Here is a 20,588-nt window from a genome sequence, read left to right as displayed (position 1 = left end):
GTGATCTAGGAGCTTTATACAGCTTTATACCGTTCGTGCCATTGAAGAGATGGTAATGTCTATCCCTCTCAGCCTCATTTTCATTCCCCTTAAAAAGGTGGCGCTAGCGTGAATAAGGTCAATAACAGTGTCATCTGCATAAATTTGTGTAGAGTGTCTCTCTACAACATTTTGGTAAATCATTCTTAATATATACTGAAAAAAGAAGTGGACCCAATCTTGACCCTAGAGGAATACCCATACTGTATACTGTATATAGCTCTACTGTATGCATACAGAGCTGCTGCAGTGATCTGAGATCATGGGAGGGACTCCACTACTACATTGTGAATCGCTGCACATTTTTTTATTTATTTGTTTATTTCACCTGCTTGTAGCCACCAATAGCAATATATAACCAGGTGAAATAAAAAAATAAATATCAATTTTTGTAAGCGAAGGTAGTGGTATAGTCCCTCCCTCTGATCTCAGATCACTGCAGCAGCTCTCTCTATCTGTCTCTCTCTCTCTTTGACCGACAGGAACAGAAGCATGGCGGCGGTGGAGACACGGGAGTGCGAGACAGAAGGCTGCTGCAGCGAAGCCAAACTCCAGTGTCCCACCTGCATAAAACTCGGCATTCAAGGCTCATACTTCTGCTCTCAGGTGAAGCTCTGACACTTGTGCTGTAAGAAACGAGCGAAGTTACGAGGTTTTGCAGCGCGTGTAACGCTGCCGGCCTACAGGACTGCGCTGCAGCATTAGCTAGTTAGCTGTCAGACATCACGAAGAAGCACTTTAAAAATTACTTTGAGCTTCTATTTCTGTTAAAGTCTTGACAGATGTGTCTCAGACGTTTCATCTTAAACATGGAAAGAAATTGTTATTTGTCTGACGTAAGGCTTGTTCAGCGTGCTTTAAATGACTCGAGCTCAGCGTGGCCCGCGTGCTGTACAGTTCAGTTGTCAAATCAAAAGATCACATTTAAGTTTGTTACTTTAAGCCTTTTAAAAGTTATCAGAAAATAAGGGGGCATATTTTGAACTCGGCTGAAGCTGTGCTTCATGGTGTTTGGCTCTATACGTGTGCAGTCATAGATCTCATATGATCTGCTGGGCACTCCTAGGCTGTGTTACAAAACATAGTGCTGCATGCATAGACAGCACTATATATTTTGGGTGTGTTTCTGAGTTACATACCCATGGTTTCTCTAAAATGCTGTCTAGGTAGGCAGCTCACTATGATTTTGATACACAGCCTCCAGCACCTGTTGCAAGGCAGACATGCTCTCCTTCTTTATGGAGAGGTGAGGCTGAAGGGTGACATGATGATGATCCACGTTTTTATTCAAGCTTTTCCTTTAATAGATGCAACACTGTTGTTACTATGTATAGTTGTGCAATTATTAATTAGGAACTGTAATACTACATTATGAAAAGTGCTAGGATGCCTGATGTAATATATGGGGTAATTTCTAGTTATAGGCCAATATTTATCCGGGCAAGCCGATTAATCAGCTGGTATTTAGCCGTTTTTAGAATATGGGTATCCAGCAGTAATATTTGTGCCAATATTGGTTGTATAAGTGATCATTCTGCCTAGTGTCTGTTCCAGACTCTACCGCAAGTTCAAATTGGATGGTGCACGTTTTCTGTTTTTATTGTGTAAATAATTACTGTGCACTTATTTGCTATTATTAAGTTGAAGTATGCATGTATCTGCATTAAAGTATGTTGGCCATCTGTCACCCCGCTTTAGATATCAGTAATGGTATTGGCCATTAAAAAAAGAAAACACATTGATCATCCAGTAGTATTTTCCTCAGCCTTTCTTTGTGAATTGATGATTTGTATGCCTCATTTTCATGTAAAAGTGAAGGAGAACATAATTTATGCATATAAATAATTGTGCTAAAGTGCACACTTCAATGCACATGTAACCGTAGTATGTTGAACAGCACCATATTGTTTAGATATTTGACATGTTAATGGTGTTCTCTCAATTTGAAGAAGTGACATTGTTTGAGTAATAGTTAGGTTTCTTGCATGTTTTCAGGAATGTTTCAAAGGCAGCTGGGTCACCCACAAACTGCTCCACAAAAAAGCAAGTAAGTGTGTTACTCCCTCTCGTTCAGTATGTTTACATGCGCAGTAATAATCGTGCCACAGCAGGTTTTTGCTGTCTTAATCTGTCCAAGCGTACACAATATTTAATCGAATATTTGATGGAAGGACGACAAATACGCTGGGCTAAATATACATTGTACGTCACCTGTCTTTAAAAGCATACGCTTAATGCAGAGGCTACTTTGGGGTCAGACTAACACGTATATATGCTGTTGAAGCTGAGCTGCAAACGCATTATCTAGGTCTGTTGGTCCGACTTCACAGTAATCAGACTGGTTTTTTGCAGAGGTGGACAAGACAAAAGATGAGGAAAAGAACTGTGTAGAGAAAGAAATCAACACAGACCCGTGGCCTGGGTATAGATACACTGGTAAACTGCGTCCCCATTATCCACTGGTAAGGACACACGTACATGTAGACAAATTACTGCACTCAAATGTTTTAAGTCAGCTTGAAATTAGGATTGACCATATGTTCTTGCTTAATGCATGTTCTTGGTCTTATTGCGCATGAATCATCAGCGCACTTTACTCTGAGGAAAAAATAATGTTTGTTTCAGCATTATTCGCAAAATGTAATAACTTGATTGTCTCTGAATCTACTGTCAATTTTGGCTAATATCACCAAGCCTTCTTTCTTTGTCATCCCCTCTCTTCTGACCACCTGTCATAATATTCCTCCACTCGCATTCATGTCTGGCTCCGTTCTGGTATGGAATGCCAACTTTTCATGATCCAGTCAGTTCCGTTTTTGGTTATTTTAATATCCTGTTTCACACAGAAATACATCACATTACGAAGTGGGTTGGGAATGCCCTTTCATGTTTGACGTTAATAATTTTAATGGATTTAAAGATTTCTATCTTATTTGTTTTCAGACACCAATGCGACTTGTTCCTAGCAACATTCAGAGGCCAGACTATGCAGATCATCCTTTGGGTAAGATTGCAAAAGCTTTCATACGCAAAAGGGACCTCATTCTGTGATCGCAGTAAATTGTGCACCCAAATTATTGACCCATGCCCTCTATCATGGTCATTGCACCATTCTAACAGACTGCCCTGTTTGAGACTATTATGTCATTGTGAAGTTTGACACTTTGACCCCTTGCAACAGGGTACTGGAAAACATACTTTTAAACTAATGGGCGTCATCAACTGAAGTGTAATTGGTTTAAAAAAAAATGGAACGCACATCTGCTTAACCAATTAACCACAATTTAATGTACAAGAATATCTTATTGACCCCATTTACACCTGGTATTAAGATGTGTCTCGGGTCATCCAATCTCATGTGGTCAGACGAGATACATCGCTGTTTACACCTGGTATTAAGATGTGTCTCGGGTTTTCCAATCACATGTGGTCAGACGAGATGAATCGCTGTTTACACCTGGGCGCTTAAATGCGTCTCCTGTGACCACTTGTGTTTGGATTTCGAGGGGAGGGTTTCTGATTTCATGAGGACATACATCAATCACTATGTCAGTGTGTTAAAGGGATAGTTCACCCAAAAATGAAAATTCTCTCATCATTTACTCATCCTCATGATATCCCAGGTGTGTATGACTTTCTTTCTTCACCAGAACACATTTGAAGAAAAATAGAAAAATATCTCAGCTCAGTAGGTCCTTAAAATGCAAGTGAATGGAGATTTCTCTTTTGAAGTTCAAAAAATCACAGAGAGTCAGCATAAATGTCATCAATATGACTCCAGTGGTTAAATTAATGTCTTCTAAAGCAGTACAATCACTTTTGGTGTGAAAAAGATCAATATTTAAGTACTTTTTAATTAATCCAACAATTCAGGTAAGCTTCACGAGGGGGTGGAGTCCAAGCGGTCTCTCGTGTGACGAATCCGCATTGCCATGATACAGAAGTAATCTCTGAAGTTTTTCCTTTGCGTTTTTGAAAAGTTTTGCGTACAGACGACAACGTTGTCAAAACAATCCCCGTTCACACGGATCCGCGAAAACGACTAAAAATGCTGTATTATGCAGGTGATGTCACTTTGTAAAGGAACACTATGCGCCTGCGCACATAAGCATTCTTCCACAGAGCGGTGAATACAAACAATAAAGATGGCGAAAGCATCGAGCAATTTTGTCAGGACAAAATCTTGAGCAGCACAAACACAGTCCTGTAGTCTGCCATTGTAGTTTTGAATGTCTCGCGCGTTGTTTGAGTACTCGCACACATGCCTATAGACTGAACACGTAATGCGCATGTGCATGAAGTCATCATTTTCACAAATTCGTGTTTTTGTATGTTTACACAGAGACGATAACAGCATCGTTTTCAAAAACTTGCACTTTTAAACCCGTTTTCAAAAGTTTGCGTTTTCAGGCCCCAAAACGCCGTTGTCATGTAAACGAACAACCAAAATGCATAAAAAGTTTTCCGTTTTTAGTTGAAAATGTTGTCGTGTAAACGGCCCCTCAGTTGAGACATCCAGGATAAGCACACAAATGCACCATTGTGAGTAAAGAAACAGATCTTAAATACAGATCTAAACCAAAACCAACCAAGCTACTGTACAGCGTTCCTCCTCCTCGCTTGTAAACAACGCTGCTCTTCTGGCTGTGATGCGTGTGTCAGTTCTCGCATGTTTCAAATGCCAATGCGATTACATCACATGCGCTTACCGCTGCTGACCGGAATAAAAAAAACTTTTTAATATTGATCTTTTTCGTACCAAAACCGCTTGAGTCGTATCGATGATGTTTATGCTGACTGTCTGTGATTTTTGGAGCTTCAAAACTGAAATCGCCATCTAATTTTAAGGATGTACTGAGCTAAGACATTTTTCTATTTTTCTTCAAATGTGTTCTGGTGAAGAAAGAAAGTCATACACACCTGGGATATCATGAGGGTGGGAAATGAGATAATTTTCATTATCGGGTGAACTATCCCCTGATAAACTAAAAAAAAAAAAAAAAAAATGCTGTCTGGGACATATACAGGATGGATTAACGTTTACACCTCAGATGCGATGTGGTCACATGCGTTGTTGATTACCTTCGTATGTGGTTTTTGTGATCCGATCACAGAATGTTTTAGACCCCATTAAGACCTGAATTTAGAGCTGACCACATGTGATCAGATCACACGAAACGCATCTTAATACCAGGTGTAAACAGGGTCATTATTTTAGTATCTCCTTGATGCATGTGACATCATGACTGAAGGTTTCGTACAAATTTAACAACATGTTAAATTGATAAAGAAAACACTGAAATGTTTGTTTACTTGTTAGTGTGTTAAAATTTTGCTTCTCTACTTTATTTTCTGTGATTTGTAAGCATCAGAATTTAATGGCACCATACAGTGTTACATAATCTTTTAATGCACTAAAGGCAGTACTGCAAATAATTTGGATCTCAAGTAAAAAGAACACTGTAATTAAGCTAATTAGCAAAAATCAGACTGTTGGTGTGCATGTAAATGTAGCCACTGAAACACAATACACGTCTTTAAAAACAAAGTGTAATCCCATACACAGCCTCAATGCTGGGGACCCACATTAAGGCCTACATGGGCTTGTTTTCTTACAATATAGAAGCATCTCTTGTGAAACATTGTGAGTAAATGCTTTTCTGTCCCTCAATAATGAATGCAGCAGAGTCTTCCCGTAAGTAACCATTATGGCTGTGATTTGTTGGTATTAGACTCCTATAGTTACAGCCTCTCGGTCCTCTGTCATTAGCTCAACCTCAAGTCCCTGGTCATTGGCTTTCTAATGTAAAGTAGCAAAAAGTTCTAAATGTCTTAAAAAGCTTCAAAAGGTTTGAAGTGTGTGTGCGTGCGCGTGCGTGTGTGTGTGTGTTTATATGCTTAAAGGGATAGTTCACCCCAAAAAAAACAAAAATTCTCTCATATTTTGTCACTGATGTTGTTCTAAACCTGTAGGACTTACTACTTTCATGAATGGAACACAAAAGAAGTTCGTAGAAGTTCTGGCAGAATGACAGCCTCAGTCACCATTCACTTTATTGTATGGAAAAAGATGCAATGAAAGTGAATGGTGCCTGAGCCGGTCATTCTGTCTAACATCACCTTTTGTGCTCCATTGAAGAAAGAACATCATATGGGAAATAATGTAAACTATCCCTGTTTAATTGTACGTGTACGTATAATGGATGTTCAGTAGCACTACACTACTTTGTGGTAGCGTGTGTGCTATGGTTCAGAAGTCATTTTATGTATGTTACCATTTCCCCCAGTGTGTGTGTGTGTGTGTTTGGGGTTGGGCTGCTGCTGTGTGTGTCTGAAGCTCTTCTCTCGCTCTCTGTAGCTGCAGAGGTTGGGTTGTTGGCAGGTACGAAGTCCCGCCGCTCCCCATATATGTCTGGCTGGTGCTGTACACTTGTTTTAACAGTATTACAAGGGAGCCATGTGCTCCACAGTGGGCGTGTGGGTGTATTTGGTGAGCGTGTGTTTGTGTAATACGTAGCATGACACTGTGTGTTTCTGCATGGCTGATATCGTTACTCAGGGGTGGGCGGTATTACCACAATTTTATATCATGATACAAGTTATTTTATATCATAGTAATGTAAATAAAGTATGTGTTCATATTTGAAATAGTTTTTTTTTTTTTTTTTTGCTGGAAATTCTATGGAAATATTTTTATTTTTTTATTTTTTACTACATTTCTTGAATTCCTTTTTATTTTGAACTTAATGTATGCAATCTAACATATAAGATTATTCATAATAAAAAAAAAAGTCTAAAAGCAGTAAAACTCATTATAAAATGGATAGTTCTGACTGCACATTTCAATTGAATGAGCCACATTCAAAGTCATTGTTAAAAAAAAAAAGAAGAACCTATTAGATATGCACACCTGTGACCGCACATCATTATAATTTATGTTGCAAAGTTGCAATGTTGCTCTGCAACCAAAAAAACAAGGGGTGTTCAAACTTTCTTGGTCGGGAGGCCAAATGCAGAAAAAAAATAAGGTGCCGCGGACTGCATCACTGTAATAACTTAAAAAAATGTCTAGAAGCTATTAGATAGCCACTATGCATAATCTTTATATTGTACACTTAATATTATGCAAGCTTTAATCATAATTTGTGCTCTGTGATATGCTTGTGTAGGCCCTACATGTAAATAAAGGATAGGGTATTTCACTCACAAAGAACACTTATAATGGAACAGTGATGCATCTTATACAAAATATTATACTCATTCACATTTTAATCTTTTTTTGAAGTCCATTCAGTGGCACTGCAAAGAACATAGATCTGCTACTGAGTGTTGGGTGTCACCCATTACAATAATCAGAATCAGATTACATTTTATCACTTTATGAAGAGATGCAAGGAATTACTCTTTATTTTTCAAGGAATTACTCTTTATAGCTATACAATTATAACTTCTGGTCTGTAGTTACTTGCGTTACAAATACGATTTTAATTTGATAAAAATTATTGCTCTTCGTTTTATTTTGTAGACATGCATGTGCAAGCTGAGCGCGCGCATCAGGCACATATGTACAGGTGCTTTAAGCGCTCTCTACTAAAGTGTGTCTTCACTCAAATGGCACTGGGAAGCCCGTGAATCATTTTTCAACTGAATATTAGAATGAACCAATTAGTTACAGTATACTTCCCAGTGTCTCTGTGCGCGCTCAATAAACTCTGTTCAGCCACTCGCACAACAGCAGCTCTACTCAGTTGTATGATGTGAGGTATCGAGACATTTTAACAAGAACAAATACATGAGTAAAGTATCTAACCTGATATCAATCCTTTAATAAATGCATCATTCTTTCTGCAGTGCTAAGGAGTATTCCAAACTCCTGTTGAACTCTGCCAGTGAATGAAGCTGGTGACGACACAGAACACACTGGCGGAGATGATGCGCTTTGAATAGTGACTGCACATGATAGCGACATCTAGTGCCCAGAATTTCAGATAATTTCTCCATAGCGGGCCTAATTCTGTTCTGTTTCTAAAGTCTCTGCAGCCCGTGGGCCAGACTTTTGACACCCCTGCCTTAAAAGGATTGTTCACCCTAAAATAAAAATTCTCTCATCATTTACTCACCCTCATGCCATCCCAGATGAATATGACTTTCTTCTGTTGAACACAAAGATTTTTAGAAGAATATCTAAGCTGTGTATGTCCATACAATGCAAGTGACCAGAACTTTGAAGGTCCAAAAAGCACAAAGGCAGCATAAAAGTAATCCATATGACTCCAGTGGTTAAATCCATTTCTTCAGAAGCAATATGATAGCTGTGGGTGAGAAACGGATCAATATTTAAGTCTTTTTTTACTGTATTTATTTCACTTGTTTTTGGTGATTCACATTCATGCAAATCCCCACCTACTGGGCAGGGAGGAGAAGTTTATTGTAAAAAAGGACTCAAATATTGATCTGTTTCTCATCTGCACCCATCATAACGCTTCAGAAGAATAGATTTAACCACTGGAGTTTGGATTACTTTGTTGCCTTTATGTACTTTTTGGAGCTTCAAAGTTCAGCTCACCATTCACTTACATTGAATGGACCAACCGAGCAGAGATATTCTTCTAAAAATCTTTGTGTTCAGCAGAAAGTCGTACACATCTTGGAAGGCTTGAGGGTGAGTAAATGATGAGAGAATTTACATTTTTGAGTGAACTATCTTTTTATCAACAAGTTCTTCCAGGCCTTGACTTTATTTGGGACACATCTCACTCTGTATTTTTACATTATTCCATATCACTTCATTGCTCTCATATGTAAATAGTATAATGCATTCCTGCCCACTAATAACCGGCAAATATATCAACAACGGTTTGAAGTATGTAGTGAAATCTCTACAAAGTTTAAAAGATTTTTACTGTAAGAATATATACCGTCATACCGCCCAGCCCTAGTTGGAACTGTTCGTGAGTACGCCATTGCCAAACTGTCTTGTCATAGACCTCACTGGATCAGCGACTGTGTGTGTGTGTCACTTAAGAAGTGATTGTGTTGTTGTCATTAGCTGACTGGAGACCATGCTGTTGAGAATCTGTTGTGGTGAAGGTCCATAGGCAGAGTTAGTCTATATATCTGAGTGATAGTGAGATGCTTTTGTGACAAGGTGGGTATCTGTATATTTTTTACTGTACATTCACCAATTCATCACCGTTTACAGGGATGTCTGAGTCAGAACAGACCATGAAAGGGACATCTCAGATTAAGATCCTCAACGCTGAAGAAATTGAGGGGATGAGAGTTGTCTGCAAGGTAAACAAAATTCATACATTTCAAAATCATAACTTTGTTCACAGAATAATAACTCTCTGTGCAGTGTAACAGTTTTAAGTGTTTCTTTTGACAAATAGGTGTTTTGTCAGGGACAAAGTATAAAAATAATCTAATAATACACAGCAAGGATCCATATAATTGATGAACTAGATATGGAAAATCTTATATTGCAGTATGAGTAATTTTGTAACATGGTACCAGTATATAGCACAATATAGTTATTTTTGATAGGAAATGTCCCGCCACAGTTTCATAATGAACTGAAAATATTTTTACACTTCTAATAATAACATAAAAGTTCTTTAACATTGTGTTTTGCGCCATCGCTTCAGCAAAGCGTCAATGAGCGGTTTGTATTAAAATGTCAGATTTGTAAGTATAAATGTAAGATAATAGACCTGCTGCTGTCTAGTGTGACATTATAATAATCAAACAACCATAACAAGAAAATGAGAAAACACTCACTGCTCTTAACTGGGTAACTTTAGTAGCTTTAATAAGTATTAGTGTATTATAATCATACAGTAAAGACCTGTAGTAGTTTTATTTTGCATTTCAGTCTGAATGTTTCCTTGAATACTTGATACTGCTGTTAAAAACTTTTAAAGCTGTTTTAAAAAGCACTGAATTTTCTTAATTTGTATTGTTTTTATATTATTTTTAATCCATTTCTATTCATTGCTGTTTTTTATTGTTATTTTATTACTGACTGTTTACTAGTCTTGAAAAATTACTTAAAAACTTGAAGCTATTCTTCCATCATTAACAAATTAGAGTTATTTTTTGTTGTGGTTTTGAAGCTGGTATTGAGAATTGTCCAATTTCACTACCGACTACTGAAATTTTGGTATTGTGATAACGTATAGCCTTTATTGTACATGGTAGATCTTGCTGCAATAACATGATGAAAAAGTAGATCTCATTCCATAGAAGTGTGAGCACCCCTGCTGTTAATGGTGGCGATGGAGGCTTTTCTTTATTTGAATACCATACGTAACATAAAATAATTATAATGTGACAATAGCCTCCTCCCCTACCAGTGCAGTTTACATTTCTGTCGCAGAGAATTGAGCTTATTGCATAGGTACACTATTAGGTTAGGCTTCAGTCATAATTTTAGAAACACATACAACATAAACTTTGACATGCTACTTGAGCATGTAACTTAAATGTCCTTTTTTCTCTCCGGACAAGTAACTTTTTTACTCGGACAAGTGAATGACCAATTTACTAGTCCGGAGGACAAGCACATGACAATGCTTAATGTCAAGCTCTGGCTCAAATGTATCCTCTAGTCAATTTTGTGTTTTGACCATTTGTGAACTACATTAAACTCCGTCTTGTTTATAATTTGTTGTGACTTTTTTGCCATGTCACGATTCATATCTATACATCCACAATGTGTTTATGATTAAATTACTACTAGAGCACACAATTGTTTACAAGAGCACAAAGTTCTTCATAGATGTAGCCTCTTAATTTTGCTCTCAAAGTTCACCAGATTAATGCATTTAACTTTAAAATGTAAAAACTTTTCTTCCGGGGAGCATGTCCACGAACACCCCTAGAGGGCCTGAGGTCCACCCATCACAGTCTCACAAAATCCTGTGGGAAACACTTAATATATATACACTGGCGGACAAAAGTTTGGAATAATGTACAGATTTTGCTGTTATGGAAAGAAATTGGTACTTTTATTCACCAAAGTGGCATTCAACTGATCACAATGTATAGTCAGGACATTAATAACGTGAACAATTACTATTAAAATTTGAAAAAAATGTTCAGAACTTCTTAAACTACTTCAAAGAGTTCTCATCAAAAAAATCCTCCATGTGCAGCAATGACAGCTTTGCAGATCCTTGACATTCTAGCTGTTAGTTTGTCCAGATACTCAGGTGACATTTCACCCCACGATTCCTGTAGCACTTGCCATAGATGTGGCTGTCTTGTCGGGCACTTCTCACGCACCTTATAGTCTAGCTGATCCCACAAAAGCTCAATGGGGTTAAGATCCATAACACTCTTTTCCAATTATCTGTTGTCCAATGTCTGTGTTTCTTTGCCCAATTTAACCTTTTCTTTTTGTTTTTCTGTTTCAAAAGTGGCTTTTTCTTTGCAATTCTTCCCATAAGGTCTGCACTCCTGAGTCTTTACTGTTGTACATGAAACTGGTGTTGAGTGGGTAGAATTCAATGAAGCTGTCAGTTGAGGACATGTGAGGCATCTATTTCTCAAACTAGAGACTCTGATGTACTTATCCTCTTGTTTAGTTGTACATTTGGGCCTTCCACATCTCTTTCTGTCCTTGTTAGAGCCAGTTGTCCTTTGTCTTTGAAGACTGTAGTGTACACCTTTGTATGAAATCTTCAGTTTTTTGGCAATTTCAAGCATTGTATAGCCTTGACAACAATGATTGGCTGATGAGTTTCTAGAGAAAGCTGTTTCTTTTTTTTTGTTGCCATTTTTGACCTAATATTGATCTTAAGACATGCCAGTCTATGGCATACTGTGGCAACTCATAAACAAACACAAAGACAATGTTAAGCTTCATTTAATGAACCAAATAGCTTTCAACTGTGTTTGATATAATGGCAAGAGATTTTCTTGTACCAAATTAGCAATTTAGCATGATTACTCAAGGATAAGGTGTTGGAGTGATGGCTGCTGGAAATGGGGCCTGTCTAGATTTGATCAAAAATGACTTTTTTCAAATAGTGATGGTGCTGTTTTTTACATCAGTAATGTCCTGACTATACTTTGTGATCAGTTGAATGCCACTTTGGTGAATTAAAGTACCAATTTCCTTCAGCAAAATCTGTACATTATTCCAAACTCTTGGCCGTGTGTGTGTGTGTGTGTGTGTGTGTGTGTGTGTGTGTGTGTGTGTGTGTGTGTGTGTGTGTGTGTTTTCTCTTTCTAATAAGATATTTGACTTGTCTGGGACGTAGCCCATTCTGTATTTCCACATCTCTCCACATTTCTGCATCTTACATAAAGCAATCCTACCAACTGATAAAGCTACCATAGTATAAGAAGTATAGCTAAATCTCATCTACTGTCACTCGATGCATATTATTATTCTGTAAAGACATAAATCCAGTAATTGTAAATCAAAGGTGTGTAGATGGTACTAGATCAGCTGTCCTGTTATGTCAGTCTATCATGAGCAGAAGCACAGAAGAGTTGTTGTGTATTGTTGAATATAAAGATAACTGTTTGCTGTCCTCCAGCTGGCTCGAGAAGTACTTGACATTGCTGCAATGATGGTGAAGCCTGGAGTGACAACAGAGGAGATCGACCATGCGGTGCATTTGGTAAAACTTCACAATCTTCTTTTACTTAAAATAAATAATAATAATTATAAAGTATTCTAATGCAGAAAGTTTAAAGGGGAAGTGTGTAATTTCTGTTGCCCTAGCGACAGCAAAAATAACAAATGAATAGCTGTTTTTAATGGCTGTTCAGGTTTCCCAAACACTCCCCCATCTGTCATTGGTCTGACAAACAGATACCCCCAAGCTCGCACCATTGGTTGAGCAAATGTTGCTGTGTTGGGCTGGTCGGGATGCTCAAATAAACAGCAATGTTTTTATTGCACCACATAGCCACAGTGTTTACACTTTTCAGGAAAGTCAACCAACTAATGTCTTGCTCATTGAAGTTGTCTCTGTACTGCATATTAAAGGAATAGTTCACACAAAAAAAGATGCTGAACACAAAGATATTTAGAAGAATATTTTAGCTGTGTAGGTGCTTACAGTGCAAGTGAATGGTGACCAAAACTTTGAAGCTCAAAAGGACATAAAGGCAGTATAAAAGATGACCCTTGTCCATACGACTCCAGTGGTTAAATTCATGTCTTTAGAAGTGATATAATAGGTGTGGTTGAGAAACAACTCAATATTTAAGCACTTTTTTTTTTTTTTTTTTACTATAAATCACCACCTTTGACCAGCCCTGTACAGATGGCGATATGCATGAAGAATGCGAATCGCCAAAAACAAAAGAAGAATGTGAAAGCGAAAGTGGACGTTAATAGTAAAAAAGGACTTAAATATTGATTTGTTTCTCATCCACACCTATCATATTTCTTCTGAAGACATGGATTTAACTACTGGAGTCTTATGGGTTAATTTTATGCTGCTTTTATGTGTTTTTTGAGCTTCAAAGTTCTGGCCAGCATTCACTTGCATTGTGAGGACCAACAGAGCTGAGAGATTCTTCTAAAATTCTTTGTGTTCTGCAAAGGAAAGAAAGTCGTACATATCTGGGATGGCATGAGGGTGAGTAAATAATGAGAGTTTTCATTTTTGGGTGAATTATCCCTATAAACAGGGATAGAAGAAAGTAATTTAACAATGAAAAAGTACACACTTCACCTTTAAATAAAGGCTGCCTAAGAGGATAAGAGGAAATTGCAGAAGAAAATTAATGGAAAATTGTCTCACCATTTTGCGCTAAACCACATGGTTTGTGCTGGAGTGCTTTTTTCCCCCCCCCTTTTAAAAGCTTGCCATACATTATGAAAAATGTACTAGTTTTGCCTAATGTGTTTTACTCCTGTTTACTGGTGAAGGCGTGTACAGCTAGGACTTGCTACCCGTCACCTCTGAACTACTACAACTTCCCCAAGTCCTGCTGCACCTCCGTGAATGAAATCATCTGTCACGGAATACCTGACCGACGTCCCCTGCAGGAAGGGGACATACTTAACAGTACGTATCAGCATGTATATGCACAAAGTAGTCCTTGCACAGTTTCAGGGAAGAACTTCTTTTTGCAATCCCAAGTGATTTATTAAAGAGGCATACATGTGTGTTAAACAGAGCTGAAATTGCTACACGCTGAAACGATTGTAAAGTTAGACAATTGTTTTTTTTTGGAGGGGGGGGTTTCCCCTTTTTCTCCCAATTTGGAATGCCCAGTTCCCAATGTGCTCTAAGTCCTCGTGGTCGCATAGTGATTCGCCTCAATCCGGGTGGCGGAGGACGAATCCCAGTTGCCTCCACGTCTGAGACAGTCAACCCGCGCATCTTATCACTTGGCTTGTTGAGCGCGTTGCCACGGAGACATAGCGCGTGTGGAGGCTTCACGCCATCCACCGCGGCAACCACGCTCAATTCACCATGCGCCCCACCGAGAACAAACCACATTATAGCAACCACGAGGAGGTTACCCCATGTGACTCTACCCTCCCTAGCAACCGGGCCAATTTGGTTGCTTAGGAGACCTGGCTGGAGTCACTCGGCACGCCCATGGGATTTGAACTAGCGAACTAGCGAACTCCAGGGGTGGTAGCCAGCGTATTTTACTACTGAGCTACCCAGGCCCCAAGTTAGACAAATTTAATAAATTAATATGCAGTGACAGGATTTGCAATTCTGTGAAAATCTACAGTCACAGATTCAGTGTAGTGATAACATATGCAGAAGCAAACATTCAGACTGATATAAATGAACTTATTTTTACATGCTCGCTTGATTAATCATATATTATTTTTCCCTGCAGTTGACATAACAGTTTACCACAATGGTTACCATGGAGATCTGAATGAAACCTTTTTTGTGGGTGAGGTGGATGAGGGAGCCAAGAGATTGGTTCAGACCACTTATGAATGTCTTATGCAAGCCATCGACTCTGGTGAGAAACAATTCAATAGGATTTTTACATTCTTTCAAAACTGGAAAACACCTCCTTTTTTATGAATTCTACATTTTGAGCTAGGTAATATGGTGTACAATGTGCTTATCTAACGTAAAGTACACTTCCTGTAGATCAACCTTTTTAGAATGACCTTTAGAAGGCAGACTTTCACAGTGAAATGTCTGTGTTGACTTGTGATCTAAGAAGGCTTGTTGCTGTCTTCTGTCTAGTGAAGCCTGGTATTCGGTATCGTGAGCTTGGAAACATCATCCAGAAACATGCACAGGCTAACGGATTCTCTGTGGTACGGAGTTACTGTGGCCATGGCATTCACAAACTGTTCCACACTGCTCCCAACGTACCACATTATGCCAGTGAGTATTTATACACGCATCCTGTCACACAGTCTGAACAATACATGCACTGCACGCTATGATGTAATCAGACCTGTAGAGGTTGCAGACACTCAAAACTGCAGCTTGATGTGACTCTGTCACAACATATTTGATGTTTAATGTTCAGTTATAAAAACTTGTTTACATGGAAGAAATATCTTTAATCACTTGTTGATTTATGATATTGCACTTTGTTAGGATTTAAATTTACAGTGTAAGGGGCCGTTCATTCTTACTTAACACTCACTTAAACAATAGATGCAGCATAAGAGTCAAAGACGTCCGTCTAAAGGCCAAAGTATACTTCGGGTGTGCGCGTTGCGGAATGCTCCGGTCACAGTATGAGTGACACAAAATACGTCATCAGCACAACCACGCGGCTTGACCGCGCGGCGCCTAGATTTTTTTTACACGTGCACGCGGTCCTCGGCTGTGCGCGTCATCTGCATGCGCTAGCCATTGACCGTACTAAAAGAGTGTCACAAAGCAGTTATAGTGCACATGTGTCGAACACTTTCCTATTTGTTCATGGTTGGAAAAGTGTACTCGCAAAGGCAGTGCGGTCGACCAGGCACGAGGCGATCCGGAACACGCAAAAACAAAGCATACCTTGGCCTTAACACAAGTTCACACAGAAAACAGTTTAAGATTGGACACAAAATTCATTCAGTGTGAACGGCCCCTAAAGCATTTACTGCCCTTGGGGTAGAAGTGAATTTTTTATATGTATGTATTTGAACAGAGAACAAAGCAGTAGGGGTGATGAAGCCTGGCCATGTGTTTACTATTGAGCCCATGATCTGTGAAGGTAAAATACACATTTCTTTAATTGTTAAAGGAATATTCTGGGTTCAATTCAAGTTAAGCTCAATCAACAGCATTTGTGGCATAATGTTGATTACAGCAAAAAGTACTTCAGATTCTTACCTCCTTTTCTTTAAAAAAAACCCCAATAAACTTGGTTCCAGTTAGATTCTTAAAATACTCACTTTTTCAAAAGTATAACCACAAAATTAATACAATATGCATATATACAATTTTATAACTTTTTTTGTCATGACGACATACCGTAAACCCTGTAACCACTGTCATCCCAGTAAACAACTATTTAAACAACCAGAGACTATTTAGCAGAGTCAGGCCACTTCTGTTTAAATTAATGGGAGAAATTGGAAAACCCTAGCAAGAAGCTCTAGCACCCAACGGTCAACGGATGTAGAAAGGAAGTATCACCTGACAGGTAAAAAGAACCAATCACCTTTTAGATACAGACATCGCCTGTCAATCAACTCGCTAACACACAAGCTAGACGAGGCAGGAAATTGCGTGTTTGTGTGTAATATGAGGTAAACAAGCACAATTTATGATTCCAATATGATCAAATTTGATTGCTGATTTGAAATATGTTCTTTGATCGTAATCTTGATCAACCGTTTTTTAGATTTCGGTGTTCCCCCATTCAAGTAGATAGGAGCTGCACTTGCATGACTGGAATATTCCTACCGAGAGCATTCCAAAGATGGCCGACAGTGGACCGACTTGCAAGAAAGACTTTGAAACAACTTTACAGCTCAAATAATACTTAAGTTTTAACAGAAGAATTAATGTAAGTGTTTTTATAAAATTATGAGCTTCACATTTCTGCCTTTTTAAAATCCTTCAGAAATTGGCCTCATTCACTTCCATTGTAAGTGCCTCACTGTAACCTCAATTTTTGCTCTTTTTTTTTTTTTTTTAAGAAAAGGGGGAATAAGTCAATTCTTTATTTTGGTAATCAATATTAAACCACAAATGCTGTCGATTGAGTTTAATTTGTATGGAACCAAGAATAGTCCTTTAACAGAAAGTCACCATGTTCTTTTGTATAATCTTGTTAATTGACTAAATATATTAGTATCAAAATTTAAAATAAGAAGGATGTTTAAAAGTTTGTGCTCTGTGCAGGTGGCTGGCAGGACGAAACATGGCCGGATGGTTGGACCGCAGTCACTCGTGATGGCAAACGCTCGGCCCAGTTTGAGCACACACTCCTTGTGACAGAGACCGGCTGTGAAATTCTCACACGTCGCCTCGAGGAAAATGGACGTGCTCACTTCCTTTCCCAAATGTAAGATGGTGGGGTTATATTAGCCCTGTTCTGCAGTGGAGGGTACAACAGCTCCGCTCCATATCACAGATCAGCCAGTCACACTGTGGTTCTCTGTTGGGCAGGAGATGATTGGCCAAGTGGCCGTGTCAGTGGATTTAGGCAGGAGGTGGAGATTAGTTAACTTCTGAATGTGTCACCGAATAGTCACATTAATCAGCTTGGATCTGAGAAAATTGAAAGGCACTGGCCTTAAACCTGGTTACAGTGCCACCACACTCTGTCTACATGGGAGGTAGAGATAATCTGTGTGAGTCGTTTCATGTGTGGGTGCTTGAGAGAGAGTGCCAGCTGTGTGGAGTCTGCTGTCTCTGCTTCAGTGCATTTGTATGACTGGCTCGTTCCAGTGTACTGTTTTGTTTTTTGTAAGCCAATGGTGCAGGTTCGAAATGCCATAAGTATTAGGGTGTGTGTGATAAAACACTGTGGAGGCTCTCCAAATTGTATCAAAACATGATTGATATATGAAAACTCTTCACAGTTGAAAGAGTGCCTCATAACATTATTAAACATTGTACAAATGTTTTTCATGACGTTCTGCCAGCGTTCATAAGGTCCACTAAACGGTATAGTTCACCCAAAAATTAAAATGCTGTTAATATTTACTCGCCTCACCTTTTTGTTCCAAAACATACAACATTCTTTCTTCCATGGAACACAAAAGGACATGTAAAGCAGAATTGTTAGCCTCAGTCACCATTCACTTTCATTGTATGGAAAAATATTTTATGAAAGTGAATTGTGACTGAGGCTAACATACTTACATTCTGCCGAAAATTTACTTTTGTGTTACATTGAAAAAATAGTCATATGGTTTGGAACAAGAGGGTTAGTAAATAAAATGTTCATTTTTGGATTTTTGGATTGTCCCTTTAAATAAATCTTGTTTGACTGAACACGTATCTATGAACACCTAGTAGAAATATTAGTTTAAATACAATGGTATACTGTAGCTATTTTCTGTTTTGTGTAGGGGCTTTCTGATCCCTCCCAATGCAATCCTCCTTGGTCAAGTCTGAAAAACAGCTGCAGGCATTGTGTCATTGATGCTCTCTGTCTGATGCATCTCATGAAATCAATTTCAGTGTGTCAGTATTCAAGCGGAATAAAAGTATATTTTCTCCTTTATTCTGACTCTTTTCTTTTTTTTTTTCATTCTTTCATTTTTTTTATAGAAGTGTAGCATGTATTTAAACATAGACCAGAACAGTGGGAGTGTGTATCATCCTGAAGGGAGTGTCTTTAAAATAATGAATGGTTGACTGTCTATTAACCTGCTTATTACATTGATACTTCAAGTAGTTTTATAAATGGAGATGATGTATTGATTTAGGTTTAAAATATTTTATTATGTGCAAAGAAAAAAACTGCAGAGTGCTACAAGAGACATGAAACTAACACAATGTAGAAGGTTTGTTCCAAGGAACAATGGTCAACCATTATAAGATTTAGCTGTCTATTTAATATATATATATATTACTGCAGAATGCCACTATTGTGAGTCACTACAATGCACAGGTCTCCTGGACTACCTCACCTTTGGGGTTCATTTTTTAAGCTTTAAAACAAGTTAGAACCAACTGCCAATGAATTGGAAAGACGGACTAGGATATTCATTAACCCTCCTCTGGTATTGAAGAATGGCACATCCCTTTGGTATTCGTGGTTGTTTTTGACAAGAAGAGTTAGATGTGTAACCCTTTTTGATAATGATAAAAACAAATTCCCTGAAGAACGATACAATTATGCATTTATTTGGGGATTTTATGCTATTTAGTTCTTATTTGCATGTACATTTCTAAATTTGACCATGAATTTGCATAAATAAGCACATAAAAAATCAATTACAATTCAGAACTTACATTTCTATAAGATGAAACATGAAGAAAATATGAGAATGTGACATAAATTGGAAGCAGATTGCTGCCATCTGTTGAACAAAATATAATGACTTGAAATCCATGTCATGCCAGTAACAGCCAATAGATGGCTGTAGCCACCTACTTTGTAGTGTGATGGCTTGTTGTAACCTTATTTAATATTTTATCACGATATGTATTTGGATATATATTTGGACATCAAACTATTATTTGTCAGAGTTTGATTTGAAATGTCAGTGTTTGCAGTTAATGTCATTACGCTTGCAATCAAACCTGACCATGATGTTACAAAGACACAGAATAAGAATTTTCTTCCAGTAATTTATTTCAAACTTAAAAATGTTATAACTCAAAGTAAATGCATAATAATGTCAAGAAAATGAACATCAAGAAACAGAAATGAACTGCAAAATTCTGAAAATTCAATTAGAGGATAAAACAGAAGGATCAGAATAAACATTCTGCAAATTCAAACTTTCTAGTCTTTTTTTTTTTTGTAAACATCAGCTGGAAAACAACAGATGACTTGGAATGCCAAAAATGACCAAAAGATGGCTGTGTAGAGCTCCACTTACTGATGCCCTGGTTTTCTCTCTGTGTGTGTGTGTGTGTGTGTGTTCTGCATTGTGTGTTGTGGTCTCACCCCTTCATTTCTGAGTGTGTGTTTAGCATTGTGACTGATTTTTTTATTTTATATTTTAAATTTGGTATGTTCAGATGGCAAATGGAGGGAAAGTCACCAAGTCTTGTACTGCTCAGATAAACAAGTAAAATGGATTAATGACCAAATACCATAGGAGGGTAAAAATATTCATTAACAAATAACCCAAGACATTGGGGTTTAGAACAGCATGATAGTCAATTGCAGTATGACTGAATTTTCATTTTGGGGCGAACTGTTTCTTTAAGCCCAAGCAGCTGCAAATTTGAAAATGATTTGCAGTCGTCCAAGAGGATTCATCTGTATTGAATTATTGTTGCTGCTTTTCACTGACACATTTAATTTTCTAACCCGAGTACAAGATACAGGCTGTCACTTTAGATCGATTTGTACCTCTTTCAGAAAGCGTTTCAGAAGATTGAACTGACATCTTGTGTTTCTGCAGTAAGTCTGACCAATTATTTTCCATCAGTTTGTCTCAAAAACTAAAAAATGCAGGACAGGGG

The 20,588-nt window shown here is 38.1% G+C and overlaps 1 protein-coding gene across 1 annotated transcript; it reads left to right on the top strand.

The window, feature by feature from the left end:
- Positions 1 to 492: 492 nt before the first annotated feature.
- LOC127414273 (methionine aminopeptidase 1) lies at positions 493 to 18,669 on the top strand. The gene is made up of 12 exons (XM_051652193.1): positions 493 to 645; positions 2,035 to 2,086; positions 2,392 to 2,501; positions 2,983 to 3,043; positions 9,242 to 9,333; positions 12,588 to 12,671; positions 13,934 to 14,072; positions 14,866 to 14,997; positions 15,231 to 15,374; positions 16,138 to 16,203; positions 17,340 to 17,502; positions 18,515 to 18,669. Exons 1-12 carry the CDS (start codon positions 532 to 534, stop codon positions 18,558 to 18,560), a joined length of 1,203 nt encoding a protein of 400 aa, XP_051508153.1. The 5' UTR covers positions 493 to 531; the 3' UTR covers positions 18,561 to 18,669.
- Positions 18,670 to 20,588: the final 1,919 nt, after the last annotated feature.

The sequence above is a fragment of the Myxocyprinus asiaticus genome, chromosome 23 (genome assembly GCF_019703515.2).
Source record: "Myxocyprinus asiaticus isolate MX2 ecotype Aquarium Trade chromosome 23, UBuf_Myxa_2, whole genome shotgun sequence".
Taxonomy (NCBI): Eukaryota; Metazoa; Chordata; class Actinopteri; order Cypriniformes; family Catostomidae; genus Myxocyprinus; species Myxocyprinus asiaticus.
The sequence above is the reverse complement of the archived record's forward strand: the minus strand, read 5'-3'. Positions and strand labels throughout refer to the sequence as shown.